The sequence below is a fragment of the Cebus imitator genome, unplaced genomic scaffold (assembly GCF_001604975.1).
Source record: "Cebus imitator isolate Cc_AM_T3 unplaced genomic scaffold, Cebus_imitator-1.0 Scaffold228, whole genome shotgun sequence".
NCBI classification, from domain to species: Eukaryota; Metazoa; Chordata; class Mammalia; order Primates; family Cebidae; genus Cebus; species Cebus imitator.
The window spans coordinates 3,021,881-3,045,770 of record NW_016107543.1 but is presented as its reverse complement, the minus strand read 5'-3'; the positions used below and the strand labels follow the sequence as shown (position 1 = coordinate 3,045,770).

General features: G+C 54.1%; 2 protein-coding genes across 2 annotated transcripts in view; one reads left to right on the top strand and one right to left on the bottom strand.

Moving 5' to 3' along the window:
• Positions 1–1,494: 1,494 nt before the first annotated feature.
• NR1D1 (nuclear receptor subfamily 1 group D member 1) lies at positions 1,495–9,403 on the top strand. Its single transcript, XM_017497117.2, has 8 exons — positions 1,495–2,155; positions 4,816–5,157; positions 5,439–5,527; positions 5,631–5,775; positions 6,124–6,767; positions 7,087–7,272; positions 8,076–8,286; positions 8,914–9,403. The coding sequence occupies exons 1-8, from the start codon at positions 2,125–2,127 to the stop codon at positions 9,111–9,113; spliced, it is 1,848 nt and encodes a 615-aa protein (XP_017352606.1). The 5' UTR covers positions 1,495–2,124; the 3' UTR covers positions 9,114–9,403.
• Positions 9,404–9,546: 143 nt separating this feature from the next.
• The window catches only part of THRA (thyroid hormone receptor alpha), a 31,003-nt gene continuing 16,659 nt past the window's right edge, over positions 9,547–23,890 (bottom strand). The window contains exons 5-9 of the mRNA XM_017497118.2: positions 18,151–18,298; positions 17,307–17,512; positions 15,592–15,738; positions 13,640–13,898; positions 9,547–13,001 (exon numbers count right to left, since the gene is read on the bottom strand). Coding sequence (XP_017352607.1) covers positions 12,751–13,001; positions 13,640–13,898; positions 15,592–15,738; positions 17,307–17,512; positions 18,151–18,298 — 1,011 coding nt within the window. The 3' untranslated portion in view covers positions 9,547–12,750. The remainder of the gene's footprint in view (positions 13,002–13,639; positions 13,899–15,591; positions 15,739–17,306; positions 17,513–18,150; positions 18,299–23,890) is intronic.

Here is a 23,890-nt window from a genome sequence, read left to right as displayed (position 1 = left end):
TCGCAGGATCTGCTTGTGGAGAAGGGCTTCCTATTTGAAGAAAACCCTCCCTAGAAGCACTGGAACTGGGAAGGAATTAGCAGGAGCAGCAGGTGGCTCAGGCTCCCTCTCCCTTGGCTGCTTGAAGAAGCTTCCATCCCCCCCATCCCCCAAGCCCCAAGCCCTCTAACATGATAGACATCCTCTACTTGAGATCTGTTATTACTCATGGGACAGTTGCTGCTCTGAAGGGAAATGCTGGCTGTTTCTTTTCTTTTTTTTTTTTTTGAGATGGAGTCTCACTCTGTGCCCCAGGCTGGAGTGCAATGGCACGATCTTGGCTCACTGCAACCTTCATCTCCTGAGTTCTAGTGATTCTCCTGCCTCGACCTCCCCAGTAGCTGGGATTACAGGCACCCTACACCACGTCTGGCTAATTTTTTGTATTTTTAGTAGAGATGGGAGTTCATCATGTTGATCAGGCTGGCCTGGATCTCTTGACCTTAGGTGATCCACCCGCCTAAACCTCCCACAGTGCTGGGATTACAGGCGTGAGCCACCATGCCCGGCAATACTGGTTGTTTCTAACCCCTGTTCAGTGTTTCACTTATTTATCTACCCACCTCCCTATTTAGGGTGGGCAGATGAAACTAGCAAGGGACTTCTGACTTTGGGCCAGTCACTTCTCCTAAGTCTCATGTTTCCCACTTGTAAAAAGAGGGAGGCTTAAGATGATCCTCATGTTCTCCTCTGAATAGTACGCTTCCGTGGAATTCAAATTCTACCCTCCAGCACCGAGGGGCGAGGGTGTCACTCTGCCCCCTGCCCCTACCTTATCTCTTTCCCATTACTTTAGGACCTCAAAGCACTTTCACTATTAAGTTGCCCTTTTTTATTTCCCAAACAAAGGGAAATGACTCACCCCAAAGTCAACTGGAGTGGGTGGAGTGGTGTCATACAAGCAAACAGGGAATCCATACAGACATCCCTACCTCTGTGGCAACTCCTTCCCCTAGAGGTGTTCTCTCTAAGGGGAATAGAAGGGAAAGAGGGTCACATTTCCTTTCCTTCTCTGGACTTTGTCACGAAGCAGACAGCAGCCTAAACTCCTGGCTCCAGGAAAATCCCCCTCCCCGGCTTCTCTCTCCCCAGTCACCAGTAACCTCAGGACGAGGTCAGTCCCGCAATCACGTGAAGCCCTCACGTTTGCAAGGTTTGCAGAAAGGGCCTCTTTGCTTTGATCTCCCAGAGAGCAGCCAAGCTTGCCAGTTCCTCCCCAGAAATTCACATGCCCCTGCCATACAGGCTTTCTAAACACGCCACCCTGACTCTTCAGCGCACCCCACCCTACCCCAGTCTCAGCTCCTCCCAGGTCCCGGCAAACGCTGTGCAAGGCAGAAAGGGGAAAGCATGCAGTCCGCCCACCTTGTCAGTGGACTACAAATCCCGACAGTCTTGTCGCTGCGCAGGCGCACGGAGCTCAACGTGCCGGCTGTTGGAAAAGTGTGTCACTGGGGCACGAGGCGCTCCCTAGGATCACATGGTACCTGCTCCAGTGCCGCGTGCGGCCCGGGAACCCTGGGCTGCTGGCGCCTGCGCAGAGCCCTCTGTCCCAGGGAAAGGCTCGGGCAAAAGGCGGCTGAGATTGGCAGAGTGAAATATTACTGCTGAGGGAACGTAGCAGGGCACACGTCTCGCCTCTTTGCGAATCGGTGCCCCGTTTCTCCCCATCACCTACTTACTTCCTGGTTGCAACCTCTCTCCCTCTGGGACTTTTGCACCGGGAGCTCCAGATTCGCTACCCCGCAGCGCTGCGGAGCCGCCAGGCAGAGGCACCCCGTACACTGCAGAGACCTGACCCTCCTTGCTACCTTCTAGCCAGAACTACTGCAGGCTGATTCCCTCTACACACTCTCTCTGCTCTTCCCATGCAAAGCAGAACTCCGTTGCCTCAACGTCCAACCCTTCTGCAGGGCTGCAGTCCGGCCATCCCAAGACCTTGCTGCAGGGTGCTTCGGATCCTGATCTTGAGTCCCGGGGTCGGCTCTCCGCCCTTAGCCAGTGCCCAGCGGGCAACAGCAGTGATCGCAACCTCTAGTTTGACTCAAGGTCCAGTGTGAATGACTGCTCTCAGCCGGTGAAGACATGACGACCCTGGACTCCAACAACAACACAGGTACTGAGATTCCTTTACTATCCACCTTCCTTTCTCTGTTACTGTCTCCCCATCTACATCTACGCCTTATAACAAGAGGAACTTTGTGAGGGACCGGGGACTCCCTCGGCCCAGAGATTTGCTAACATGCTACGGGTCTTTAGTGTGGGATTTCCAGAGCGGGTTGTTCGGGCTGGGAATACTCCCAGAAACGTCCCATCACCACCCCTCAGAGTCCCAACGCTCCCTTGAGCCTCGAATCCCGTGGCGGGAGGAAATGGAGAAGGGGTACGATGGTGAAGCGAAGACTTTAGGGAGACTGGGAGCTTTGGGACAGTGCCCCGAAATGGCTCCATCTGTCCACTACCTGCAGCTGTGGTATGCCTGGCCTCAGAAAACGGACCCCCTTCCCTCTTGTCTTCCCCTTCCTCTAGTTCCTGCAGGTGCGAGGGAATCTGAGAAGCAGTGGCGCGATCGGGGCTCAAGGAAGGAGGGGCTAGGGGAATCGGTCGTATCTCACTGGGGAATCCTCAGTGACAGGAGGGAGCGACACTTGAGGAGTCCGAAGCGTGGTGCCCAGCCCGAGGGAGGGCACCTACAGGGCCCCGGCCGCCGGGAGGGCTCACATGGCTCTAGAGCCGGGCCCACGTGCTGCGTTTGTTTTCATTCAGCAGAAGCCGTGGCCGCCATCCCATTGGTCGTTGCCTCCCGGCCTGGTTACATAATGAGCTCCGCCCCCCCGGTCGCCCCGGCAACGCGTGTTCCCTTCTCTCCTCCCCTAGTTGTCCCGGCCCTGCTAGCTTTCGGGGTCCTGCCCAAGACCGGGTCGCCAGCGAGGGGCGGGGAGGAGGCGGGGCTACTGCTTTCGATTGACGGGAAGCAGGGAGGGCGGGGCCTTGAGTTCCGGGGTTCCTCGTTGGGGAGCCACGTGCGAGAGGCACACGTGGAGCGGGGACGTGAGGCCGGCTGAGGGCCCAGCTCCCGCCCTGCCCCGCCCCGCCGAGATCTGGGTGAAGCTGGGCTGACTCACCGCCCCCGCCTGCCTCCTTTTCCGGTTCGCCTGCCCGGCCCGCTCCCCACCATGACCAAAACAGAGTAACATGGAGCCATCCCTGACCTTTCATGGCCTTCTGCTACACTCCCTAAGGAGACCTCACCCCAAGCACCCTCATTCCTTTCCTCTTCACTCTATTTGCACCTACTTCACTGTACTGCATTTAGACTCAGCTTCCCCACATTGCAAATTCTCTGTTCCCCAAGCTTCTCTTTCATTAGTTCTGCGAGCACTGTCTTCCCCCGACCTCCACCAAAAAAAGCGGCAGTGTGCCTACTAAGGGCTCCCCAAAGCAGCTGCACCCCACAATCATAGCTGAAATGATACTGTCCTTTCTTGTCTCACAAAAAGGAAAACTGAGACCCAAAGAGGGGAGTTTGATGTCCTCTAGGTCACGAAACAAGTTGATAGTGATGGGTCTAGACCTAGACTCTTTTGAGTGCCCCTCACTTCCACTTTGGAAGCCTCTGCATGAAGGTCTCACTCCTTTTTGGGGGATGGGTGAACTAGGTCAACTTCATTTACCACCAACTAATGATTCCATCCCCCACCTCAGCCCTGAAACTGTGGGAGCTGATGTGTTGTGCAACTATTTTCCAAGGAGCTGGGTTCACCCTGACCAACCTTGAGCTATTTTAGGGCCACCCTGCCCAGTTTAGTGTGTGTCAGTGGGTGAGCAAGACATGTGCCTCTGCAGACACAGTGGCATGGCGTGTGTCAGCTCACACGTGTCCTGGAATCCTCCCTTCTCCCACCCCGCCTGTGGCAGGCCAATCTAGGTGCTTGGCAGAGGTGTGGCAGGCAGGTCACCTTTTTCTCCTGCTAATACCACGGGAGCACAGCCACCTGGTTGGCAATGTAACCAGAGGGTCAAAGTCCCTGAGTGGCTAGAGAGCCAAAGTCGTTGTTACCAGGGTGAGATCTGAAGGGGGAATTTTAGAGCCCTAGGCTGGACAACTTGTACTTCCACCTCCTGGAACTTGCACCGCTAAGTCCCTTCTGGACACAGAGATAGAGTCCACTGTGACTCACTCTCTTAGAGGCCAGGGGAACCAGGCTGGGCAGATTCCTTCCCTTCAGTTCCTTCAGAGAATATATCTTCCAGACTAAGGGGAATGTGACCGTCTTTCTTTTGTAAGACCTCCACTCTCTTTACTGTTGACTAGATATCCCTCCATGGTCCATGGTCTCATCCCTGGAATGATCTTAGTGTTAAAATCAGCAGCTGGGTTTTTGTTTTTGTTTTTGGAGGACTGGGCACTGTGAATGGTGCTCAGCTGCTCATCCCATACCCCGATCTTCCACTGACAACTGAGTCATTATCTGCAGTTGATATTCCCAAGGAAGGCATATAGGGAAGTTGGGCACATATGGGAGATGCCACAGGGATCAAGCCTCACACTCAAAGCAGGAGCTGCACGTGTCCCGCAAAGGGTCATGGGTGTTGTTTGGCCATGCTGTGTCTACTGTGTGTTGGGGAATTGCTTACTAACTTCAAGATTAGGGGCTCCACGTGGTAAACTGAGTGGCCAGCAGTTTTGGGGAGACGGGTGGGGATGAGCTCAGTGGCACCCTAGGTCCGGAGACATGGCAGCTGACACCCCCTTTCCTTTTGTTCTCCCTCCAGGTGGCGTCATCAGCTACATCGGCTCCAGTGGCTCCTCCCCAAGCCGAACCAGCCCTGAATCCCTCTATAGTGACAACTCCAATGGCAGCTTCCAGCCCCTGACCCAAGGCTGCGCCACCTACTTCCCACCGTCTCCCACTGGTTCCCTCACCCAGGACCCAGCTCGCTCCTTTGGGAGCATTCCACCCAGCCTGAGTGATGAGGGCTCCCCTTCTTCCTCATCTTCCTCCTCCTCCTCCTCCTCCTCCTCCTTCTATAATGGGAGCCCCCCAGGGAGTCTACAGGTGGCCATGGAGGACAGCAGCCGAGTGTCCCCCAGCAAGAGCACCAGCAGCATCACCAGTGAGTACCTTTCCAGCTGACTCGGAAGGGAAGCAGGCCTGGGTAGATTGGGAATGGGTTTTCCCGTGACGCAGGTCTCACCAGGGCCTACTCCGACTTCAGGGATTTCTCCTAGAGTAGCAGCAGCCCCTCTTCAGCCCAGTCTAGTCACTCCAGTGCCCCTCGACACTGGAGTTCCTCCTTAGCTTTTCCCTCTTGGGATCTCCCACCCAGAAAGCCTCCACACCTCTGGCCGCTCAGCCTGGCCTCTCCTGCTCACCTGCTGCCTGTCTCTTCCACAGAGCTGAATGGCATGGTGCTACTGTGTAAAGTGTGTGGGGATGTTGCCTCGGGCTTCCACTACGGTGTGCATGCCTGTGAGGGCTGCAAGGTGAGGCGGGCTGGGGGTAAGGGCAGGGGCAGGTGGCCGCCTCCCCCTGGACACAGAGGTGCAGCCATGATGGAGGTGGTCACTAACGGCCCCTGCCCTCCAGGGCTTTTTCCGTCGGAGCATCCAGCAGAACATCCAGTACAAGAGGTGTCTGAAGAATGAGAATTGCTCCATCGTCCGCATCAATCGCAACCGTTGCCAGCAGTGTCGCTTCAAGAAGTGTCTCTCCGTGGGCATGTCTCGAGACGGTGAGGCAGCACTCCACATCCTCCCGCTTCCTTCCGCCCAAAGTTTCTGAATTAATCCCTCCCTTTTAAAAAGTCCCAAATGGAGACACATCATACTATGAATTGGATTTGCACGGGGAATGTCCATCCTTTATCTGCTTGGGTCAACAAAAACTTCTATCCCATTGGTCCCTCGGGTCACGTCCTACCAGCAATCCCTCCTTGGGAAACCCCCTTGTTGGGTGTGGCCTTGTTTTAGTTTTGATGTGAAACCCCAAGCCTTCAGGGCCTTGCCCTTTCAGGAGAAAGGAAGGAAGATAAACACGTGAGTGTGGTTGAGAACTTCCTGACACTGTTATCCTGTCGCAGCTGTGCGTTTTGGGCGCATCCCCAAACGAGAGAAGCAGCGGATGCTTGCTGAGATGCAGAGTGCAATGAACCTGGCCAACAACCAGTTGAGCAGCCAGTGCCCGCTGGAAACTTCACCCACCCAGCACCCCACCGCAGGCCCCATGGGCCCCTCACCATCCCCCGCTCCGGTCCCTTCACCCCTGGTGGGCTTCTCTCAGTTCCCACAACAGCTGACGCCTCCCAGATCCCCTAGCCCTGAGCCCACAGTGGAGGATGTAATATCCCAGGTGGCCCGGGCCCATCGAGAGATCTTCACCTATGCCCACGACAAGCTGGGCAGCTCTCCTGGCAACTTCAATGCCAACCATGCATCAGGTAGCTCTCCAGCCACCACCCCACATCGCTGGGAAAGTCAAGGCTGCCCACCTGCCCCCAATGACAATAACACCTTGGCCGCCCAGCGTCATAATGAAGCCCTAAATGGTCTACGCCAGGCCCCTTCCTCCTACCCTCCCACCTGGCCTCCTGGCCCTGCACACCACAGCTGCCACCAGTCCAACAGCAACGGGCACCGTCTATGCCCCACCCACGTGTATGCAGCTCCAGAAGGCAAGGCACCTGCCAACAATCCCCGGCAGGGCAACTCCAAGAATGTTCTTCTGGTAAGAGCATGGGGGCGGGTGGGTGCATTAAGAAGGTCGGGAGGACCTGGCAGAACGGTCTTAGCAGAGGGCAGCTGGGTGTTTCTGGAGACTGAGTGTGGGGATTTCCTCTTCCCAGAGGAGAATGTCTTGTGTTGCATGGGCTCTGCCTGGGAACCCCTGATCTCTACCTGGCACCTGATTGCTACTTTATCTGAAAGACGTATCCTCCAGGGCCACAGCCCCTAGCCCAGGCAGAATCTGGAGTCCAGCTCGGCTTGGGGAGTCCATCTGACCCAGCCTGGCTGACACTCCCTTCCCTCAATCCCTTCCTCCCCAGGCATGTCCCATGAACATGTACCCACATGGACGCAGTGGGCGAACGGTACAGGAGATCTGGGAGGATTTCTCCATGAGCTTCACGCCTGCTGTACGGGAGGTGGTAGAGTTTGCCAAGCACATCCCCGGCTTCCGTGACCTTTCTCAGCACGACCAAGTCACTCTGCTTAAGGCTGGCACCTTCGAGGTGAGTGACCGTTTATGCTTCCTGCTTTTGTTTGTTTGTTTTGAGACAGAGTTTGGCTCTTGTCACCCAGGCTGAGTGCAATAGTGCAATCTCCACTCACTGCAACTTCCACCTCCTGGGTTCAAGTGATTCTCCTGCCTCAGCCTTCCGAGGAGCTGGGATTACAGGTGCCCGCCACCGTGCCTGGCTAATTTTTGTCTTTTTAGTAGAGACAGGGTTTCACCATGTTGGCCAGGCCGGACTTGAACTTCTGACCTCGTGATCCACCCACTCCGCCCTCCCAAAGTGCTGGGATTACAGGCGTGAGCCACTGTGCCTGGCCAAAAAGCACTTCCTGCTTTTGACCTTGGGAAGGATCCAGCAGAAAGCCTTGGTGTCTGGGGTGGGCTGGACCTCTGAAAGGTTTTGGAACCCAGTTTCTTTGTCCTTATAGCCTCTGATTGGTGGAAGAGGCTGAGCTGCTGCTGCTGCCTCTGGATGGCTGGGACTTCTGTCATCTCAGCTGGAATTTAATCACAACCCATTACACTGAAGCACCCATTCTAGACAAAAGCAGATTAACATTGGTGAATGCCTTGCCCAAGGTCACAGGTAGTGACAAAGTTGACACTCAGATTCAGGCTGATTAGATCCCAAAGCCATCCTTCCACCTGGGCTCCCTCATTGCCCATTCAGAAACAAGCCCCACTCTACTGAGAAATGGAAGGCAGCACCACTAAACCCTCTGGCAAACTACAGGGGCGATTTGGCCAGTGCTCCTCCCACTCCACCCAGGATGACTGTTCCTGCCCCCACCCCCCCAGGTGCTGATGGTGCGCTTTGCATCATTGTTCAACGTGAAGGACCAGACAGTGATGTTCCTAAGCCGCACCACCTACAGCCTGCAGGAGCTCGGTGCCATGGGCATGGGAGACCTGCTCAATGCCATGTTCGACTTCAGCGAGAAGCTCAACTCCCTGGCGCTTACCGAGGAGGAGCTGGGCCTCTTCACCGCGGTGGTGCTTGTCTCTGCAGGTAGGTCAAGCTCTCACCTGACCCGGGGAGGAGGCAGACGCAGTTCAATTCAACACACCTTTTATGGAGTACCTACTCTATGCCAGGCCCTGCACCGGGCACTGGGGATACAGACATGATTCAGACACAGTCTAGCTTGGGAAACAGACTCATGCCCAACTAATTATAAAACAGTGAGATAAGTGTCACAGTAGAAGCATGAACCAAGGAAGCACAGACAACTATTTCTGCCTGGGGGAGCTGGGGAAGGAGGTGACACTTGAGTGGGGCCTCAAAGGACAAGTAAGATGTTGCCAGGCAGAGAAAGGGGGAAGGGCATCCCAGGCAGAGGGAACTACAGAGCAAAAAGCAAGGGAGCTGGGCCATGTTCGGCCTGTTCAGGAAGGGAAGGTGGTCTTACGGGATGGGAGGTGACCAGCCCTGCTGAGCCCACGCTCCCAGCATTCGGGCCTCTCCTGCTCTTGGGGCAGAGGCCTAGGAAAAGGTATGGCTCTCCTTCTCCTTCCCCATCGGCCCTCTCGGGGGCTTCAGGGAGAGGCTGCATTGCCTGCCAGGTCCTCACAGACCTCCGGTTCCTCGTCAGAGGAGCTCGGGGAGTCCGCCTCACTGCTGTCGTCTTCCCCACAGACCGCTCGGGCATGGAGAATTCCGCTTCGGTGGAGCAGCTCCAGGAGACGCTGCTGCGGGCTCTTCGGGCTCTGGTGCTGAAGAACCGGCCCTTGGAGACTTCCCGCTTCACCAAGCTGCTGCTCAAGCTGCCGGACCTGCGGACCCTGAACAACATGCATTCCGAGAAGCTGCTGTCCTTCCGGGTGGACGCCCAGTGACCCGCCCGGCCGGCCTTCTGCCGCTGCCCCCTTGTACAGAATCGAACTCTGCACTTCTCTCTCCTTTACGAGACGAAAAGGAAAAGCAAACCAGAATCTTATTTATATTGTTATAAAATATTCCAAGACGAGCCTCTGGCCCCCTGAGCCTTCTTGTAAATACCTGCCTCCCTCCCCCATCACCGAACTTCCCCTCCTCCCCTATTTAAACCACTCTCTCTCCCCCACAGCCCTCCCCTGGCCCCCTGATTTGTTCTGTTCCTGTCTCAAATCCAATAGTTCACAGCTGAGCTGGCTTCTGTGGTGTGTGCTCGTTTGGGGGGTGGGGTGGAAATACTGCCAAGGCTGGGGGGGCCACCTCTCCATCTGGTCAGTTTGTGGGGTGGGTACTCTGCCAGCAGATGGGAGGATATAGGGAAACAGCACACAAGTCTAAGGGGGGTGCCCAAGGGGGTTATTTTCATCATATATTTATTACATAAATATATAGTAAAATAGACGAGCAACAATTACCATAAAAATATCTTTCTTTAAAATCCTGACCCAAAACACAACGGGGTGAAAAATCGCACATAACAGACATACTGATTGTCAACATGGGGCGGGAGTAGGAGCCCCTCAAGTCACCCCTACCGGTCCCACCCCTCCCTGGGGAAGAGACCTACCTCCTTCCCTGTTTCTGGCCACAGCCCCCCTCCCTCCAGCCCAGCACCAGCTTCTCATACATTCAGTAGCGCCTCTGGGCAGTGCCCCCCTCCCCCCGCCCAGGAGTTTCCAGGGCAGGAGTTACTGTCCTCCTTATGGACGGTGTCTCTGTCACACGCCCTGCCCTCTCCCAGCCCTGCAGACCCGCCACCAGGAGAAGGGGTAGGGGCTCCTCCCCCACCCTCCCCAAGTCTGAGCAGGGAGGAGGCTGGATGAGGTATGTGTGTTATGAGTGATGGGAGGGGCAATACTGAGATGGAGAGGCAGGTGGTGGGGGCAGGGTAGTGGTCATGGCTCTGGCACCCCCTTGTCCTGGCCTGGCCCCCTCGTCCTATTCCCAGCAACCCGTCCTCCCACCGATACTACACCTGCTGCTCCACCCTGCCTGCCCTAGTGCCCGGGCCAGTACTGGGGGAGGCATGCTGAGCACCCACGTCAAGGCCATCCCCCTCATTAGCACCAATGGCCCCCAGGAGAGGGCCCTGTCCCCTACTTCCACAGCAGGGACTGGGACAGCTGCCTCTCTAGAGCAGGTGCGTAGCACTCCTGAGTCGCCCTGGCTCCTCCCCTACCACATGTACTCACTCACACATTCACGCAGAGGAACGCACGCATACACCCCACATCATCGAGGGGGAGGGGAGGGGTCTGGGGAGGAGGGAATCACAGCTCATATGATTGGGGAGGGTGGGGGAGTCCCAAGTGCCTGTAAGAGGCCAAGGCTCTTCAAGGCCTTTTCTCCGCCGTGTCCATGGCTGAGAATGGGGATGGAGGGGTTGGGGTGGGGATGGAGGGATGGGGAAGACAGCAGACAGGTCAGGAATTCCACTGGGCCCCCAGGCGTGGGAGGAAGGTACAAGAGAGCCTACCCATGGGACTGGAGTAATACAGGAATCAGCACTCCAGGAGAGAGAGAGAGAGAGAGAGAGGATAGAGACAAAGACAGCAGGGCAGTCCAGGCCCCAGCAGGGTGGGACAGGCACATGCACAGGTGACAGCGAGTGCTCCTCCAGGCCCTCCACCCCTTTTGGAACACCTGAATGATGGGGGAAGGACAGTGCCCTGGCAGACAGCATAGCATTGCCTTCCCATGTGCGTGTGTGCACATGGATGAGTGTATGTATGTATGTGGGTGTGTGTGTAGGGGGCTGTGGCAGGCTGAGAGTCAGGGTGGGGTGGCAGATTCCCCACTGCTTAAGACATTTTTGCCCCAATAGTGCAAAGTGCAGGAAGCCCTGGCACCCCTCCCCCCACCCCCTGCCCCAATCCCCATGGCTTCCGGGGGCATCTATGTCCACCCATCCATCCCTGCCGACATGCAGCCCTGAGCCCAGCACCCTCTGGTCTGCTCTGTCCCACCCCACCTCCTGCTCCCATGGGAGGACCACCTCCTCTCTCCCTCCCTCCCCTGAGGAGTGGGCAGCAGCCACAGGGAGGGGGAGAAGGGGAGCTCACCCAAGTGCAGACCAACAGAGCACCCTCACCAGGAGGGTGGGAGGGGCTCAAGCCAAAGTCCCTGAATTAGAGAAAAGAAGAGGGGAACAGGTCCCAGGGCAGAGGGGCAGCTGGCCAAAAGAGCTTGAAAGAAAAAGGAGCACCAACCACCCCCTCCCCTGTGGCCCTAAGTGTCACTTATCTAAACACCCCCATTCGGGTGCCTGCCCGCCCAGAGTTAGTGCAGTGAGTAGGAGCGGGGGGGGGGGGGGGAGGGGGGGAGGGCAGAGGTTAGAGAGAGCCCAGAAGACATGGGAAACAGGGAAACAGAGTGCCTAAGGGGGGAAGCTCTGGGAGACGCTCACGCACAGCCCCCTGCCCCCCCACCCCTCCCCCACCAATGCAGCAGCATCCGGTTTCTGGCTAATACTGCAGGATATGAGGAGGGTAGGAGCTGGAGCCACAGTTTTTCCTGGGTGGGTGCCAAGGTGTAGAAGGAGGGGGTGGACAGGGAGAGGCCCCTAGGGCTGGGCACTTAAAGGGGAGCTGTGTGGGCGGCAGGGCAGGCTGGTGAGGGGCCAGCTGGCATCCAGCGTGAGAGGTAGATGGAACTCAGCGGGCACGAGTGGCAGAAAGCAGAGGATGTACTAGGGTTGGGGGGGTGCCAAAGGGGCACAGAGGGCGGGGCTCGGCAAGGGGGTGGCCAGGACCCTGTTGTGTTAACTCACAGCTCTGATCGGCAGCCCTACCCTTGGGGCTCTGGTGTGGGGGTATTTCTGTCTGATGTGGGGGGAGGAGGGGCAGCTCTCAAAGTGCATGGGGTGGTAAGGGGGGGGGGTCCCTCCCCTCTGGTCAGCCTCAGTTAATAACTTAATATCATCTCTCTCTATCGCTCGCTCTCTCTTTTTTGTATTTTTCTCTCTGTCTAGTTTTTCTTCATTTGTCTTTTCCCCTTGCTTGGTTTTCAAAGTGCAGTTAGAATAACTATAAATTTTAACCTCCGGGGGAGGAGCCAAGCCAAGCCGTTCTTTGTACCCAGGCACCTGGGGAAGTAGGGAGGCCCTCAGCCTGGAGGGGAGACCTAGGCCAAGGAACTGGGTGGGGGCTCGCTCTTGTGTGTGTGTGTAGGGGGTGAGTTGAGGGCATCTTTCCCCCAGCCCACTTCCTCCTTCCCCTACGGTCAAGATGGCTTGTCCCCTCTCAGCCCCCCTGCCCTTCCCCTACCTTCTGAGAGGACGGGGTCCTGGGAACTGCAGGATGCGGTCCCCAGCCTCCCACACTGTCCTTTCCATAGCAAGTTCATTTGTTTGCCCCGTCCCAGGGCTGGAGGTCTGAGGAGGGACCCGGGCAGTGCGGGTGTGTGTGTGGGAGCTGAATCTATCCAAGGACGAGAGGAAGGAGAGAAGGGGTGTGGGGGGTCTCCCTCAGCCCCCAGCTCTGCCCCTTCTCTCCAGGCTCCTCCCCACCAGCTCCGCACACCCTCTGGCCGCCTGAGGCTTTAGACTTCCTGATCCTCAAAGACCTCGAGGAAGAGTGGGGGGAAGAGTTCGGTGGGGCACTCGACTTTCATGTGAAGGAAGCGGCTGGCGTGGCAGGCCCCAATCATGCGGAGGTCAGTCACCTTCATCAGCAGCTTGGGCCAGAAGTGCGGAATGTTGTGTTTGCGGTGGTTGACGTAGTGCTCGAACGCCAGCAGGTACGCCTCCTGACTCTTCTCGATCTTGTCCACACACAGCAGGCCCGAGCGGTCTGTGGGGAAAGAGGGGCATGAGGGGCGACGGGCCGGCCGAGGGCTGGAGATGGGGAGGGCGAGGTGTGGAGGGGCGGGAAGAAAGGACCAGAGGGGAGACAGAGGCAGAGTGGCTGGGGGAGGTTAGGGGAGAAGCTCCCGAGGGGACGTGGGCAGGAAAAGCACAGGGCGGAGGAGGCTGGGGAGTGGAGAGGGGTGGGGGGGGTGGGGAGAAGGGGTAACAGAGGGCCTGGGGCTGTATCTATATGTGTATGTATCTGGGGTTGGTGGTCAGAGAGGTGGGGTGTGGAGGGGGTAGGGAGGGGACTCGAGATGGGTTTGGGGATGGAAGGTGGCTGAGAACAAAGCGGGGAGTGTGGAACCAAGGGGAATGTGAGTGACAGAGGGCAGAGGCAGAAAGAAGGATGGAGGCAAAGACAGGAAAAGGCACAGAGCAGGGATGGGAAGGCAAGAGACCGGCCTGGGGAACGAGTGAGGAGTGGGTGACAGAGCAAGGGATAGGGGACAGGGGATGGTTTGGGTGACAGAGATGTAGCCTGGAAGAAGATTCAGGAGGGAGTTGAGTACCAGGCGGGGCTCCAGCCCATCTCTGGGACCCCTGGAAGCTTCTGAGCCCTCCCGGCCAATCAGCAGGTACCTGTTGACATTAGCAGCACAGCCTGCAGCAGAGCCACTTCCGTGTCATCCAGGTTAAAGGCAGAGAGTGACTTGCCCAGTTCAAAGATGGCGTCGGAGACTACGCCCAGGCCGCCATTCTTGAGCTGCTCCCGCTTGACGGCCATCTCCCCACTCAGCGTCAGGGTGTCGCTCTCAGGGTCGTAGCGGACAGCTGCCCGCAGGGACATGATCTCCATGCAGCACCCCTTCAGGAGGATGATCTGGTCTTCGCAAGGCAGCTGTGGAGCAGCAGGGCCATAGGAGCACTCAGCACACCCCTCCCCGCGTCCCTGAGTCTCCATGGAGTGTCCTCCAGGAACTGTGAGGCTGGTGAGGCCCCCGTCGGCCTCAGCCAATAGCATGGACTCTGAACGGCTGACCCTGTGTTGGGCCACGTGCATGCCTTATTTCATTTAAGCCTCACAATTATACGTGTGAGGCCGGGTACAGTGGCTCACATTTGTAATCCCAGCATATTGGAAGGCTGAGGCAGGCAAATCCCTTGAGGTCAGGAGTTTGAGACTAGCCTGGCTAACACACATGGTGAAACCCTGTCTCTACTAAAAATACAAAATTAGCTGGGTGTGGTAGCATACACCTGTAGTCACAGCTACTCAGGAGGCTGGGGCAGGAGAATCACCTGAACCCAGGAGGTGGAGGTTGCAGTGAGCCAAGATGGCATCATTGCACTCCAGCCTGGGCAACAGAACAAGATTCCATTTCAAAAAAGAAAAATAAATAAATTATGCCTGTGAGTTAGCGCCCATCATCATGCCCAGCCCACACCAGATGGGAACACTGAGGCGTAGGGGATGGAGGTAACTTGTCCCAGGTCACATGGCTGGTAGGGCAGCCTGTTTCCAGCACTAGTGCTCTGGAAAACGAGAACTTTCAGACTGCCTGGAGCTGGGCGGCCGCATAGATTTGAGGGATGAGGGGCCGCCGAGAGGAGCACTTGCAGCCAGCTGGTTTCTTAGAGCAGCTAGACCTTGGTGTGTGTCTCTGTGTGTGTTATGTGTATGTGTGTGCTGGGAGGGTGTGTGTCTGTGTATGTATTTGTGTATGTGTCTGTGTGCTAGGTGTGTGTCTCCACATGTGTGCCTGTGTGCTGGGTGTGAATGTGTCTGTGTCTGTGTGTGTGTGTGTGTGTGGCTGTGTATGTATCTGTGTGTCTATGTGCTAGTTGTGTGTGTGTCTGTGTGCTAGGTGTGTCTGTGTATGCATCTGTGTGTGTGCCTATGTGCTGTGTGCCTATGTGCTGTGTGTGTGTGTGTCCATGTGTGTCTGTGTCTGTGTGCTGGGGGTGTGTGTATGTGTCTGTGTGCTGGGTGTATGTATCTGTGTGTATGACTGTGTGCTGGGTATGTCTGTGTGCCAGGTGTGTGTGTGTGTGTCTGTGTGTGTGCTTGTGTGCTATGTGTGTATATGTGTGTGTGTGTGTCTGTGTATGCATCTGTGTGTGTGTCTGTGTGCTAAGTGTGTATCTGTGTGTGTGCCTGTGTGCTGGGTGTGTGTCTATGTGTGTATGTGTTTGTGCATGTGTCTGTGCTAGGTGTGTGTATCCGTGTATGTCTGTGTATGTATTTGTGTGCTAGGTGTGTGTGTGTCTATGTTGTGTGTGTCTGTGTGCTGCGTGTATGTATCTATGTGTGTGTGTGTGTCTGTGTATGTATCTGTATGCTAGGTGTGTGTGTGTGTCCGTGTATGTATCTGTATTCTAGGTGTGTGTGTGTGTGTGTCCGTGTATGTATCTGTATGCTAGGTGTGTGTGTGTGTCTGTGTATGTATCTGTATGTGTGCCTGTGTGCTGGGTATGTGTTGATGTACAGGAATTGCTCCTTGTCCAGAGAACGTCAGATGAGCCTGTACTGGTGACCGTGGGAGCATGTTTCCCTCCAGCACACGCTGTCTCTCCTCCCTTCTGCCACTCACCTCGGAGAACATGGGCAGTTTTTTGGCAAAGTCCACCACACGGGTGATGGCCGGGGTGATGATCTTGGTAAACTCGCTGAAGGCTTCCAGGTCCACCTTGTCTCCATCCGGCATGGAGACGATGGGTGACTGGCCAATGTCCTCAGGCTAAAGAGAAAGACGGGGGTCAGCTGGGGCCACAGCCCCCTTTCAGCTGCTCACTGAGGCTCCCTGCCCACCAGGGGGAGCTCCAAGGCAGCTTGGGGAAGAAGGGCCGCCAGTGCCTGAGTCCCAGCCCCAAAGCTTTTTCCTTCACCTTGAGCGGAGCCAGAGCTCCAAGTCAGCTGATAATACTAATGGCAATAACAGTAGTAGCAGCTATAATGACTGAATACTTAATATGTGATCAGGCATCAGGCCGCATGTTTTACATGTCTTATCTCATTTCATCCTGACCGTAATCCTAAAAGGAATAATTATGATAATCACCATTTCACAGATGTGGAAACTGGGGCATGGGGCAGCTAAATAATAAGGCGAAAGTCCTATGACTAGCAGGTGGTAGGACCAGGGTTTGAACTCAGGCAGTCTGACTCCTGACTGTCACATTGCTTGGAATCAGAGCCCGTGCCCTTAACAGTGCACTGTGCCACCCCTGGCATGCTCCACCAGGTGCCAGGAGCCGGGTTTCTGCCTTCCTTCATCATACAAAGCCAACTGTCCATCTCCTGCCAAACTGACCATTTCTTTTTGAGACAGGATATTGCTCTGTCGTCTGGGCTGGAGTGCAGTGGTATGATTATGGCTTACTGCAGCCTCGACCTTCCGTGCTTAGGGGATCCTCCTGCCTCAGCCTCCTGAGTAGCTGGGACTACAGGCATGCACCGCCACACCCAGCTAATTTTAAAATTATTCATAGAGGCTGAGCATGGTGGCTCACACCTGTAATCCCAGCACTTTGGGAGGCTGAGGTGGGTGGATCACTTGAGGTCAGGAGTTCAAGACCACCTTGGCCAACATGGTGAAACCCCGTCTCTACTAAAAATATAAAAATTAGCCAGGCATGGTGGCGGACGCCTGCGATCCCAGCTACTTGGGAGACAGGTGGGAGAACTGCTTGAACCCGGGAGGGGAGGTTACAGTGAGCCGAGATCATGCCACTGCACTCTAGCCTGGGCGATAGAGAGTGAGATTCTGTATCGAGAAAAAAAAATTATTTGTAGAGGTGGCTTCTCCGCATGTTGCCCAGACTGGTCTCCAACTCCTGGACTCAAGCGATCCTCCCACCTTGGTCTCACAAATTGCTGGGATTACAGCCATAAGCCACTGCATCTGGTCCCGAACTAATCATTTACTTAGCAACTAACTTTACCAGGGCCTAACGAAATACCTGGCACCCAGCAGGTGCTCAAAAATACTATGACATGACTGTATCCTTACCCTTTCCTCCCAGTCATTACGGGCAGAAAAAAGAAGAGAGGTCACCCCTGCTCCCTGGAAATTCGATGAGGAAGGTAAGGCCCTGTCCTCATGGAGCTCCCAATTGGATGGAGCAGGCAGGGTCCAGACAGCAAGGACACAAACACAAGTGTATAAAATTTGGACAGCAAAGGTGTGAAGAGGATGAATTTTGAGTTGGATTACACCAAGACTTCCTGGAGACGGCAAGACTCTGAGCTCACTCTCCTCTCCCTGCCACCTGGCTGCTGCGCTCCACATGCCCCCTTTCTCCTTACCAGGAATTTCCGCTTCTGCTTCCAATGGCTGCCCTGGGCATTGGTGCTGCGATGGGCCTCTGTGGCAATGTGGATGAGATCCCACTCTTCAGGAGTGGGCTCTGGTCGCTGCTGCAGTGATCGGATCATCTCCTCCTTCCGCCGCCGCTCCCGGTTCTGCTCAATCAGCTTACGCTTGGCCACCCGCTTCGAGTCATCTAGAACCACTGTGAACAGAGAGGCACACGGTCCTACGCATGGCACCCTCCATACCCTCTCCATCATGCTCCCGGAATCTACTCTTCCTAGAGTACAGGTTGGGAAAACTGAGGGCCATCGAGGCTAAGTGACTTCCCAAATCACCTAGCAGTTGGGTGGCACAACCTGAATCATGATTAATCCCCAGGACCATGTCAACAGCAGTTTGGGCTGATCCAGATGAATACCATGTTCTGGTCTAACGGGTTATGGTGATGGTGGTTACCACAAGATCCTGCCACCAAATCCCCAGCTGATGGAAGATGCCCTGTCTCATCTAGAAGTAGGATGCCTTCCCTGAGAGTCAAGAACAACTTGCTAGGGTGGGTGCCCAGGAGCTCCTCCTACCAAATGAGTTCCTCTCTGAGGCCCTCGAGTGTTATAAGGCAGGTAGGCACTGCAGCCCACACAGGGATACTGTTTCCTTTTCTGCAGGAAAGACGGCAGCAGGGACCAAGACACTTAAACATTCTGCCCTCAGCCTGACCTGGACTGGACTGCCACTCTGCCCTGTGGGCCCTGAGGTACCCTGGAAGGGAGCTGCCCTCCGGGAACTCATCCCCACCCCAGGCCACCAGGCTCTATTCACCCCACCCGGGCTCCTTACAGTCCATGGCCATGCCCACGGCGATGCACTTCTTGAAGCGGCACAGCTGGCACTGATTGCGGGTGATCTTGTCAATGACACAGCAGCTGTCATATTTGCAGGAATAGGTGGGATGGAGGTTCTTCTGGATTGTGCGGCGAAAGAAGCCCTGGGGTGGGGGGAGATGGAGCAGGCTGTGATCATGACATGACTTCCCCTTCCTGAACCAACAATGAAGTTTACTGGGGGTCAGGGGTGGACAGCAAGGAAGGCAAGATCAGTGAAGGGACCTGACATCCTCCTGATAACACGAGCCTGGGCTCGAGGACCTGAGAAATACATGCCCTCAGCCCCCAGGCTGCTGAGGCGTTAGGGGTGTCTTCGTAGTAGTGGTGGCAGAGATAGGAATGATGACCACAGCAGGCAGCTTTGAACCTGGGATGGTATGAGGTGTTATAGGTCCTTAAGGAATAGCAGCTTTGGAAATCCAAGTAAAACCTAATTTTCCATCTTGCTAAATGACTCTAAAAACAACTTATCTTTACTAAGTGACTCACGTTGACCAAAAACTGGCCCAAAAACCATTCTCGTATATGTTGCCTGTTGTCCATGCAGGTGGAATTCATTAAACAGGGAGACCAAAAAAGTTGAGGAAAAAGTGCTGAGTACGAACTCTAGCAGAGGAAGAGAAAAATTTCAATTTTACATATTGGGATTCACCTTTATTTTATTTTATTTTTATTTTTATTTTTTTTGAGACGGAGTTTCACTCTTGCTACCCAGGCTGGAGTGCAATGGCGCGATCTCGGCTCACCGCAACCTCCGCCTCCTGGGTTCAGGCAATTCTCCCGCCTCAACCTCCTGAGTAGCTGGGATTACAGGCACGCGCCACCATGCCCAGCTAATGTTTTGTATTTTTAGTAGAGACGGGGTTTCACCATGTTGACCAGGATGGTCTTGATCTCTTGACCTCGTGATCCACCCGCCTCGGCCTCCCAAAGTGCTGGGATTACAGGCGTGAGCCACCGCGCCGGGCCCATTTTATTATTTTAGACAGACATAATTTTATTATTTTCGCTCTTGTTGCCCAGGCTGGAGTGCAATGGCATGATCTCAGCTCACCGCAACCTCTGCCTCCGGGGTTCAAGCGATCCTCCTGCCTCAGCCTCCCTAGTAGCTGGGATTACAGGCATGCACCACCACGCCCAGCTAATTTTGTATTTTTAGTAGAGACGAGGTTTTTCTTTTTCTTTCTTCTTTTTCTGAGACGGGGGTTTTTCTATGTTGGTCAGGCTGGTCTTAAACTCCCGACCTCAGGTGATCTGCCCGCCTCAGCCTCCTAAAGAGCTGGGATTGCAGGCATGTGCTACCATGCCCAGCTAATTTTGTATTTTTTAGTAGAGATGGGGTTTTTCCATGTTGGTCACGCTGGTCTTGAACACCCGACCCCAGGTGATCTGCCCGCCTCAGCCTCCTAAAGTGCTGGGATTACAGTCACGAACCACTGTGCCCAGCCAGGATTCATCTTCATATTAAAGGAAAAACCTCAAAAATCAAGATGATTGCAATAATATGAAGAATTAATATTTGTTCATATTGATAATATGTCAGTCACTTAGTAAAGATAAGCCTTGCCTGATGGGCGCAATGACTCACACCTGTAATCCCAGCACTTTGGGAGGTTGAGGCAGGCAGATCACTTGAGGCCAGGAGTTCAAGATTGAGATGGGCCTGTCCAACATGGCAAAACCCCATCTCGTCTGAAAATACAAAAATTGGCCAAGCATGGTGGCGTGTGCCTATAGTCCCAGCTACTCTGGAGGCTGAGGTGGGAGGATTGCTTGAGCCCAGGATGTCAAGGTTGCAGTGAGCTATGATTGCACCACTGCACTCCAGCCTGGGTGACAGAGACCCCATTTAAAAAAAACAACAGAAACAAAAACCCAAAAGATAAGCCTTGTCTTTCATGGAACACCACACTGAACCCTCAGGACAACCCTATGAGGTAGGAATTGTTACTGCCTCCACTTTGCAGACTAGGAAACTGAAGCTTGGCGAGATGAAGCAATTTGCCTAAAGTCATGTGGCCGGTGGGCAGCAGGGTCAGAACTGGGCCTCAGGTATAGGACACCAAGGTCTGAGCTCTCAGATTCCAGAGGGCATTAAAATCAGCAAAGGTGGCCAGGTGTGGTGACTCACATCTTTTATCCCAGCACTCTGGGAGGCTGAGGCGGGTGGATCACGAGGTCAGGAGTTCGAGACCAGCCTGGCCAACATGATGACACCCTGTCTCTACTAAAAATACAAAAAATTAGCTGGGTGTGGTGGCAGGTAACTGTAATCCCTGCTAGTTGGAAGGCTGAGGCAGAAGAACTGCTTGAACCCAGGAGACAGGAGTTGCAGTGAGCCCAGATAGTGCCACAGCACTCCAGCCTGGGTGACAGAACAAGATTTTGCCTTTTTTTTTTGAGACAGAGTCTCGCTCTGTCACCAGGTGCCAGGCTGGAGTGCAGTGGCGTGATCTCAGCTCACTGCAACCTCCGCCTCCTGGTTCAAGCAATTCTCCTGCCTCAGCCTCCCAAGTAGCAGAGATTACAGGAGCCTGCCACCACACCCAGTTAACTTTTTGTATTTTTAGTAGAGATGGGGTTTCACCATGTTGGCCAGGATGGTCTTGATCTCTTGACCTCATGATCCACCCTCCTCGGCCTCCCAAAGTGCTGGGATTATAGGCTTGAGCCACCGTGCCCGGCCAAGATTTTATTTTAAAAAAAAAAAAAAAAAATCACCAAAGGCACCTACCAAAAGATACAGATTCCTGGGCCTCACTCTAGAACTACAAAATCCAACTCTCCAGGGTTGGGGCCGAGGCATCTCTGTCTTTTCAGGGTCCTTCCCTGGGACTCAGATGTTCATGACGGTAAAAGATCCTTGCTCCATGCTACACTGTTTGTATTGCTTCCAGAAGGATTGTATTCCTTCTGCGCGGGAACTGTAAACCCCTGGTGGTCTCAGTTTGGCTGACACCAGGAAAGAGAGAAACTTCAAGCCTTAACTTTTTAAACTTTTTTTTTCTTTCTTTTCTTAAAACCCCACCCGCAGTCCCCTAACTTTTTTTTCTAAGACAGGGTCTTGCTCTGTCGCCCAGGCTGGAGTACAGTGGCATAATCACAGCTCACAGCAGCTTCGACCTCCCAGCCTCAAGTGATCCTCCTACCTCAGCTGCCTGAGTAGTGAGACCACAGGTGTGCACACCATGCCTGGCTACTTTTTAAATTTTTTTGTAGGGACAGGGTCTCATTATGTTGCCCAGGCTGCTCTTAAACTCCTGGGCTCAAGCAATCCTCCCACCTTGGCCTCCTAAAGTGCTGGGATTACAGGCATGAGCCACCATCCTGGGCCTTTAACATATAAATAATTGTTTCTTTTTTCCTTTTTTGAGACAGAGTCTCACTCTGTCGCCAAGGCTGGAGTGCAGTGATATGATCTTGGCTCTCACTGCAACCTCTGTCTCTTGGGTTCAAGAGATTCTCCTGCCTCAGCCTCCCAAGTAGCTGGGATTACAGGTGTGTATCACCACACCCAGCAATTTTTTTTTTTAAGATGTAGTCCCGTTCTGTTGCCCAGGCTGGGGTGCAATGGGGCAATCTTGGCTTACTGCAAACTCCGACTCCTGGGTTTAAGCAATTCTTTTGCCTCGGCCTCCCGAGTAGCTGGGATTACAAGTGACCACCACAATGCCTGGATAATTTAAAAATTTTTAGTAGAGACAGGGTTTCTCCATGTTGGCCAGGCTGGTCTCAAACTCCTGACCTCAGGTGATCCACTCACCTCGGCCTCCCAAAGTGCTGGGATTACAGGCATGAGCCACCAAGCCCGGCCACACCCGGCTAATTTTTGTATTTTTAGTGGAGATAGGGTTTTACCATGTTGGCCAGGCTGGTCTCCAATTCCTGACCTTACTCATTCTTTCATTTGCTCATTCATAATCCCTTCTCTGCCACTCACAGGAAAATTGCCTAACTTCTCTGAGCCTCAGTTTCTTCATCTATAAAATGGGATAATCGCCAGGCACGGTGGCTCATGCCTGTAATCCTAACACTTCTGGAGGCCGAGGTGGGTGGATCACCTGAGGTCGGGAGTTCGAGACCAGCCTGACCAACATGGAGAAACCCCGTCTCTACTAAAAATACAAAATTAGCCAGGCATGGTGGCACATGCCTAGAATCCCAGCTACTCGTGAGGCTGAGGCAGGAGAATCAATTGAACCTGGGAGGTGGAGGTTGTGGTGAGCTGAGATCGTGCCATTGCACTCCAGCCTGGGCAACAAGAGGGAAACTCCATCTCAAAATAAATAAATAAAATAAAATAAAATAAAATGAGAATAATCATTCTATCTACCTTACAGGATTGCTGGGAGAATTAAATGAGATAATTCACTTGAAGTGTTTAAAACAGTGCCATGGGGTGCAGTAACCTCAGGTGATCTGCCTGCCTCAGACTCCCAAAGTATCAGAATTTAAATAATTCTGTTTCTTGGAAGGCCTTGCATTTTTAGGAGGTGATTCTGGAAAAGCTATGCAGGCTGAAATGATCAAGGCGACATCTAATCAGGTCTCCCAAGCACTTTGGGAGGCAAAGGTGGGAAGATCACCTGAGGTCAGGAGTGCGAGACCAGCCAGGCCAACATGGTGAAATCCCATCTCTACTAAAATTGTAAAAATTATCCAGGTGTGGTGGTGCATGCCTGTAATTCCAGCTACTTGGGAGGCTGAGGCAGGGAGAATGGCTTGAACCCGGGAGGCAGAGGTTGCAGTGAGTCAAGATCATGCCATTGCACCCCAACCTGGGCAACATAGCAAGACTCTGTCTCAAAAACAACAACAAACAACAATTAGGCCTCCCAAAGTCTACGACCTTGTCCCCTCTGACAGGAAGAACCTGCTGTCCTCTTCTCCTCTGTGCTCCCACTATGGCCCCATCACTGCCTCTCACTCTTTCAGGTGCGTTGGAAACACTCTGGGATTCTGTTAAAAGGAAGGTTCCTGGGCTCCACCACAAAAGGGTTCTCAGTGAGTAAGTTAGATGAAGCCTGGGAATCTGCATTTTAACTAGTACTGCAGATGGTCCATGAACCACATTCTGAAAAACACTGATGGGCCAGGTGCAGTGGCTCACCCCTGTGATACCAGCACTTTAGAGGCTGAGGAGGGTAGATCATGAGGTCAGGAGTTCGAGACCAGCCTGTCTAACATGGTGAAAACCTGTCTCTACTAAAAATACAAAAATTAGTTGGGTGTAGTGGCACGCACCTATAATCCCAGCTACTCGGGAGGCTGAGGCAGGAGAATCACTTGAACCTAGGAGGTGGAGGTTGCAGTGAGTTGACACCTTGCCATTGAACTCCAGCCTGGGCGACAGAACTCTGTCTCACACACGCACAAATGAAAAAAGAAAAACACTGATTTTTGTTTTAAGTCTGTGTCTCTGTCTGACAGGCTGTGAGCAGTTTGAGGGCAGGGTACATAGTATACTCTCATACCTAATAACACACTGAATGAATGGGCAATGGCTTCTTATGTGCCTGGCACTGTTTATTTATTTATTTGAGACTAAGTCTCGCTCTGTCGCTAGGCCGGAGTGCAGTGGCATGATCTTGGCTCACTGCAAACTCCGCCTCCTGGGTTCAAATGATTCTCCTGCCTCAGCCTCATGAGTAGCCGGGACTACAAGCATGCACCACCACACTCAGCTAATTTTT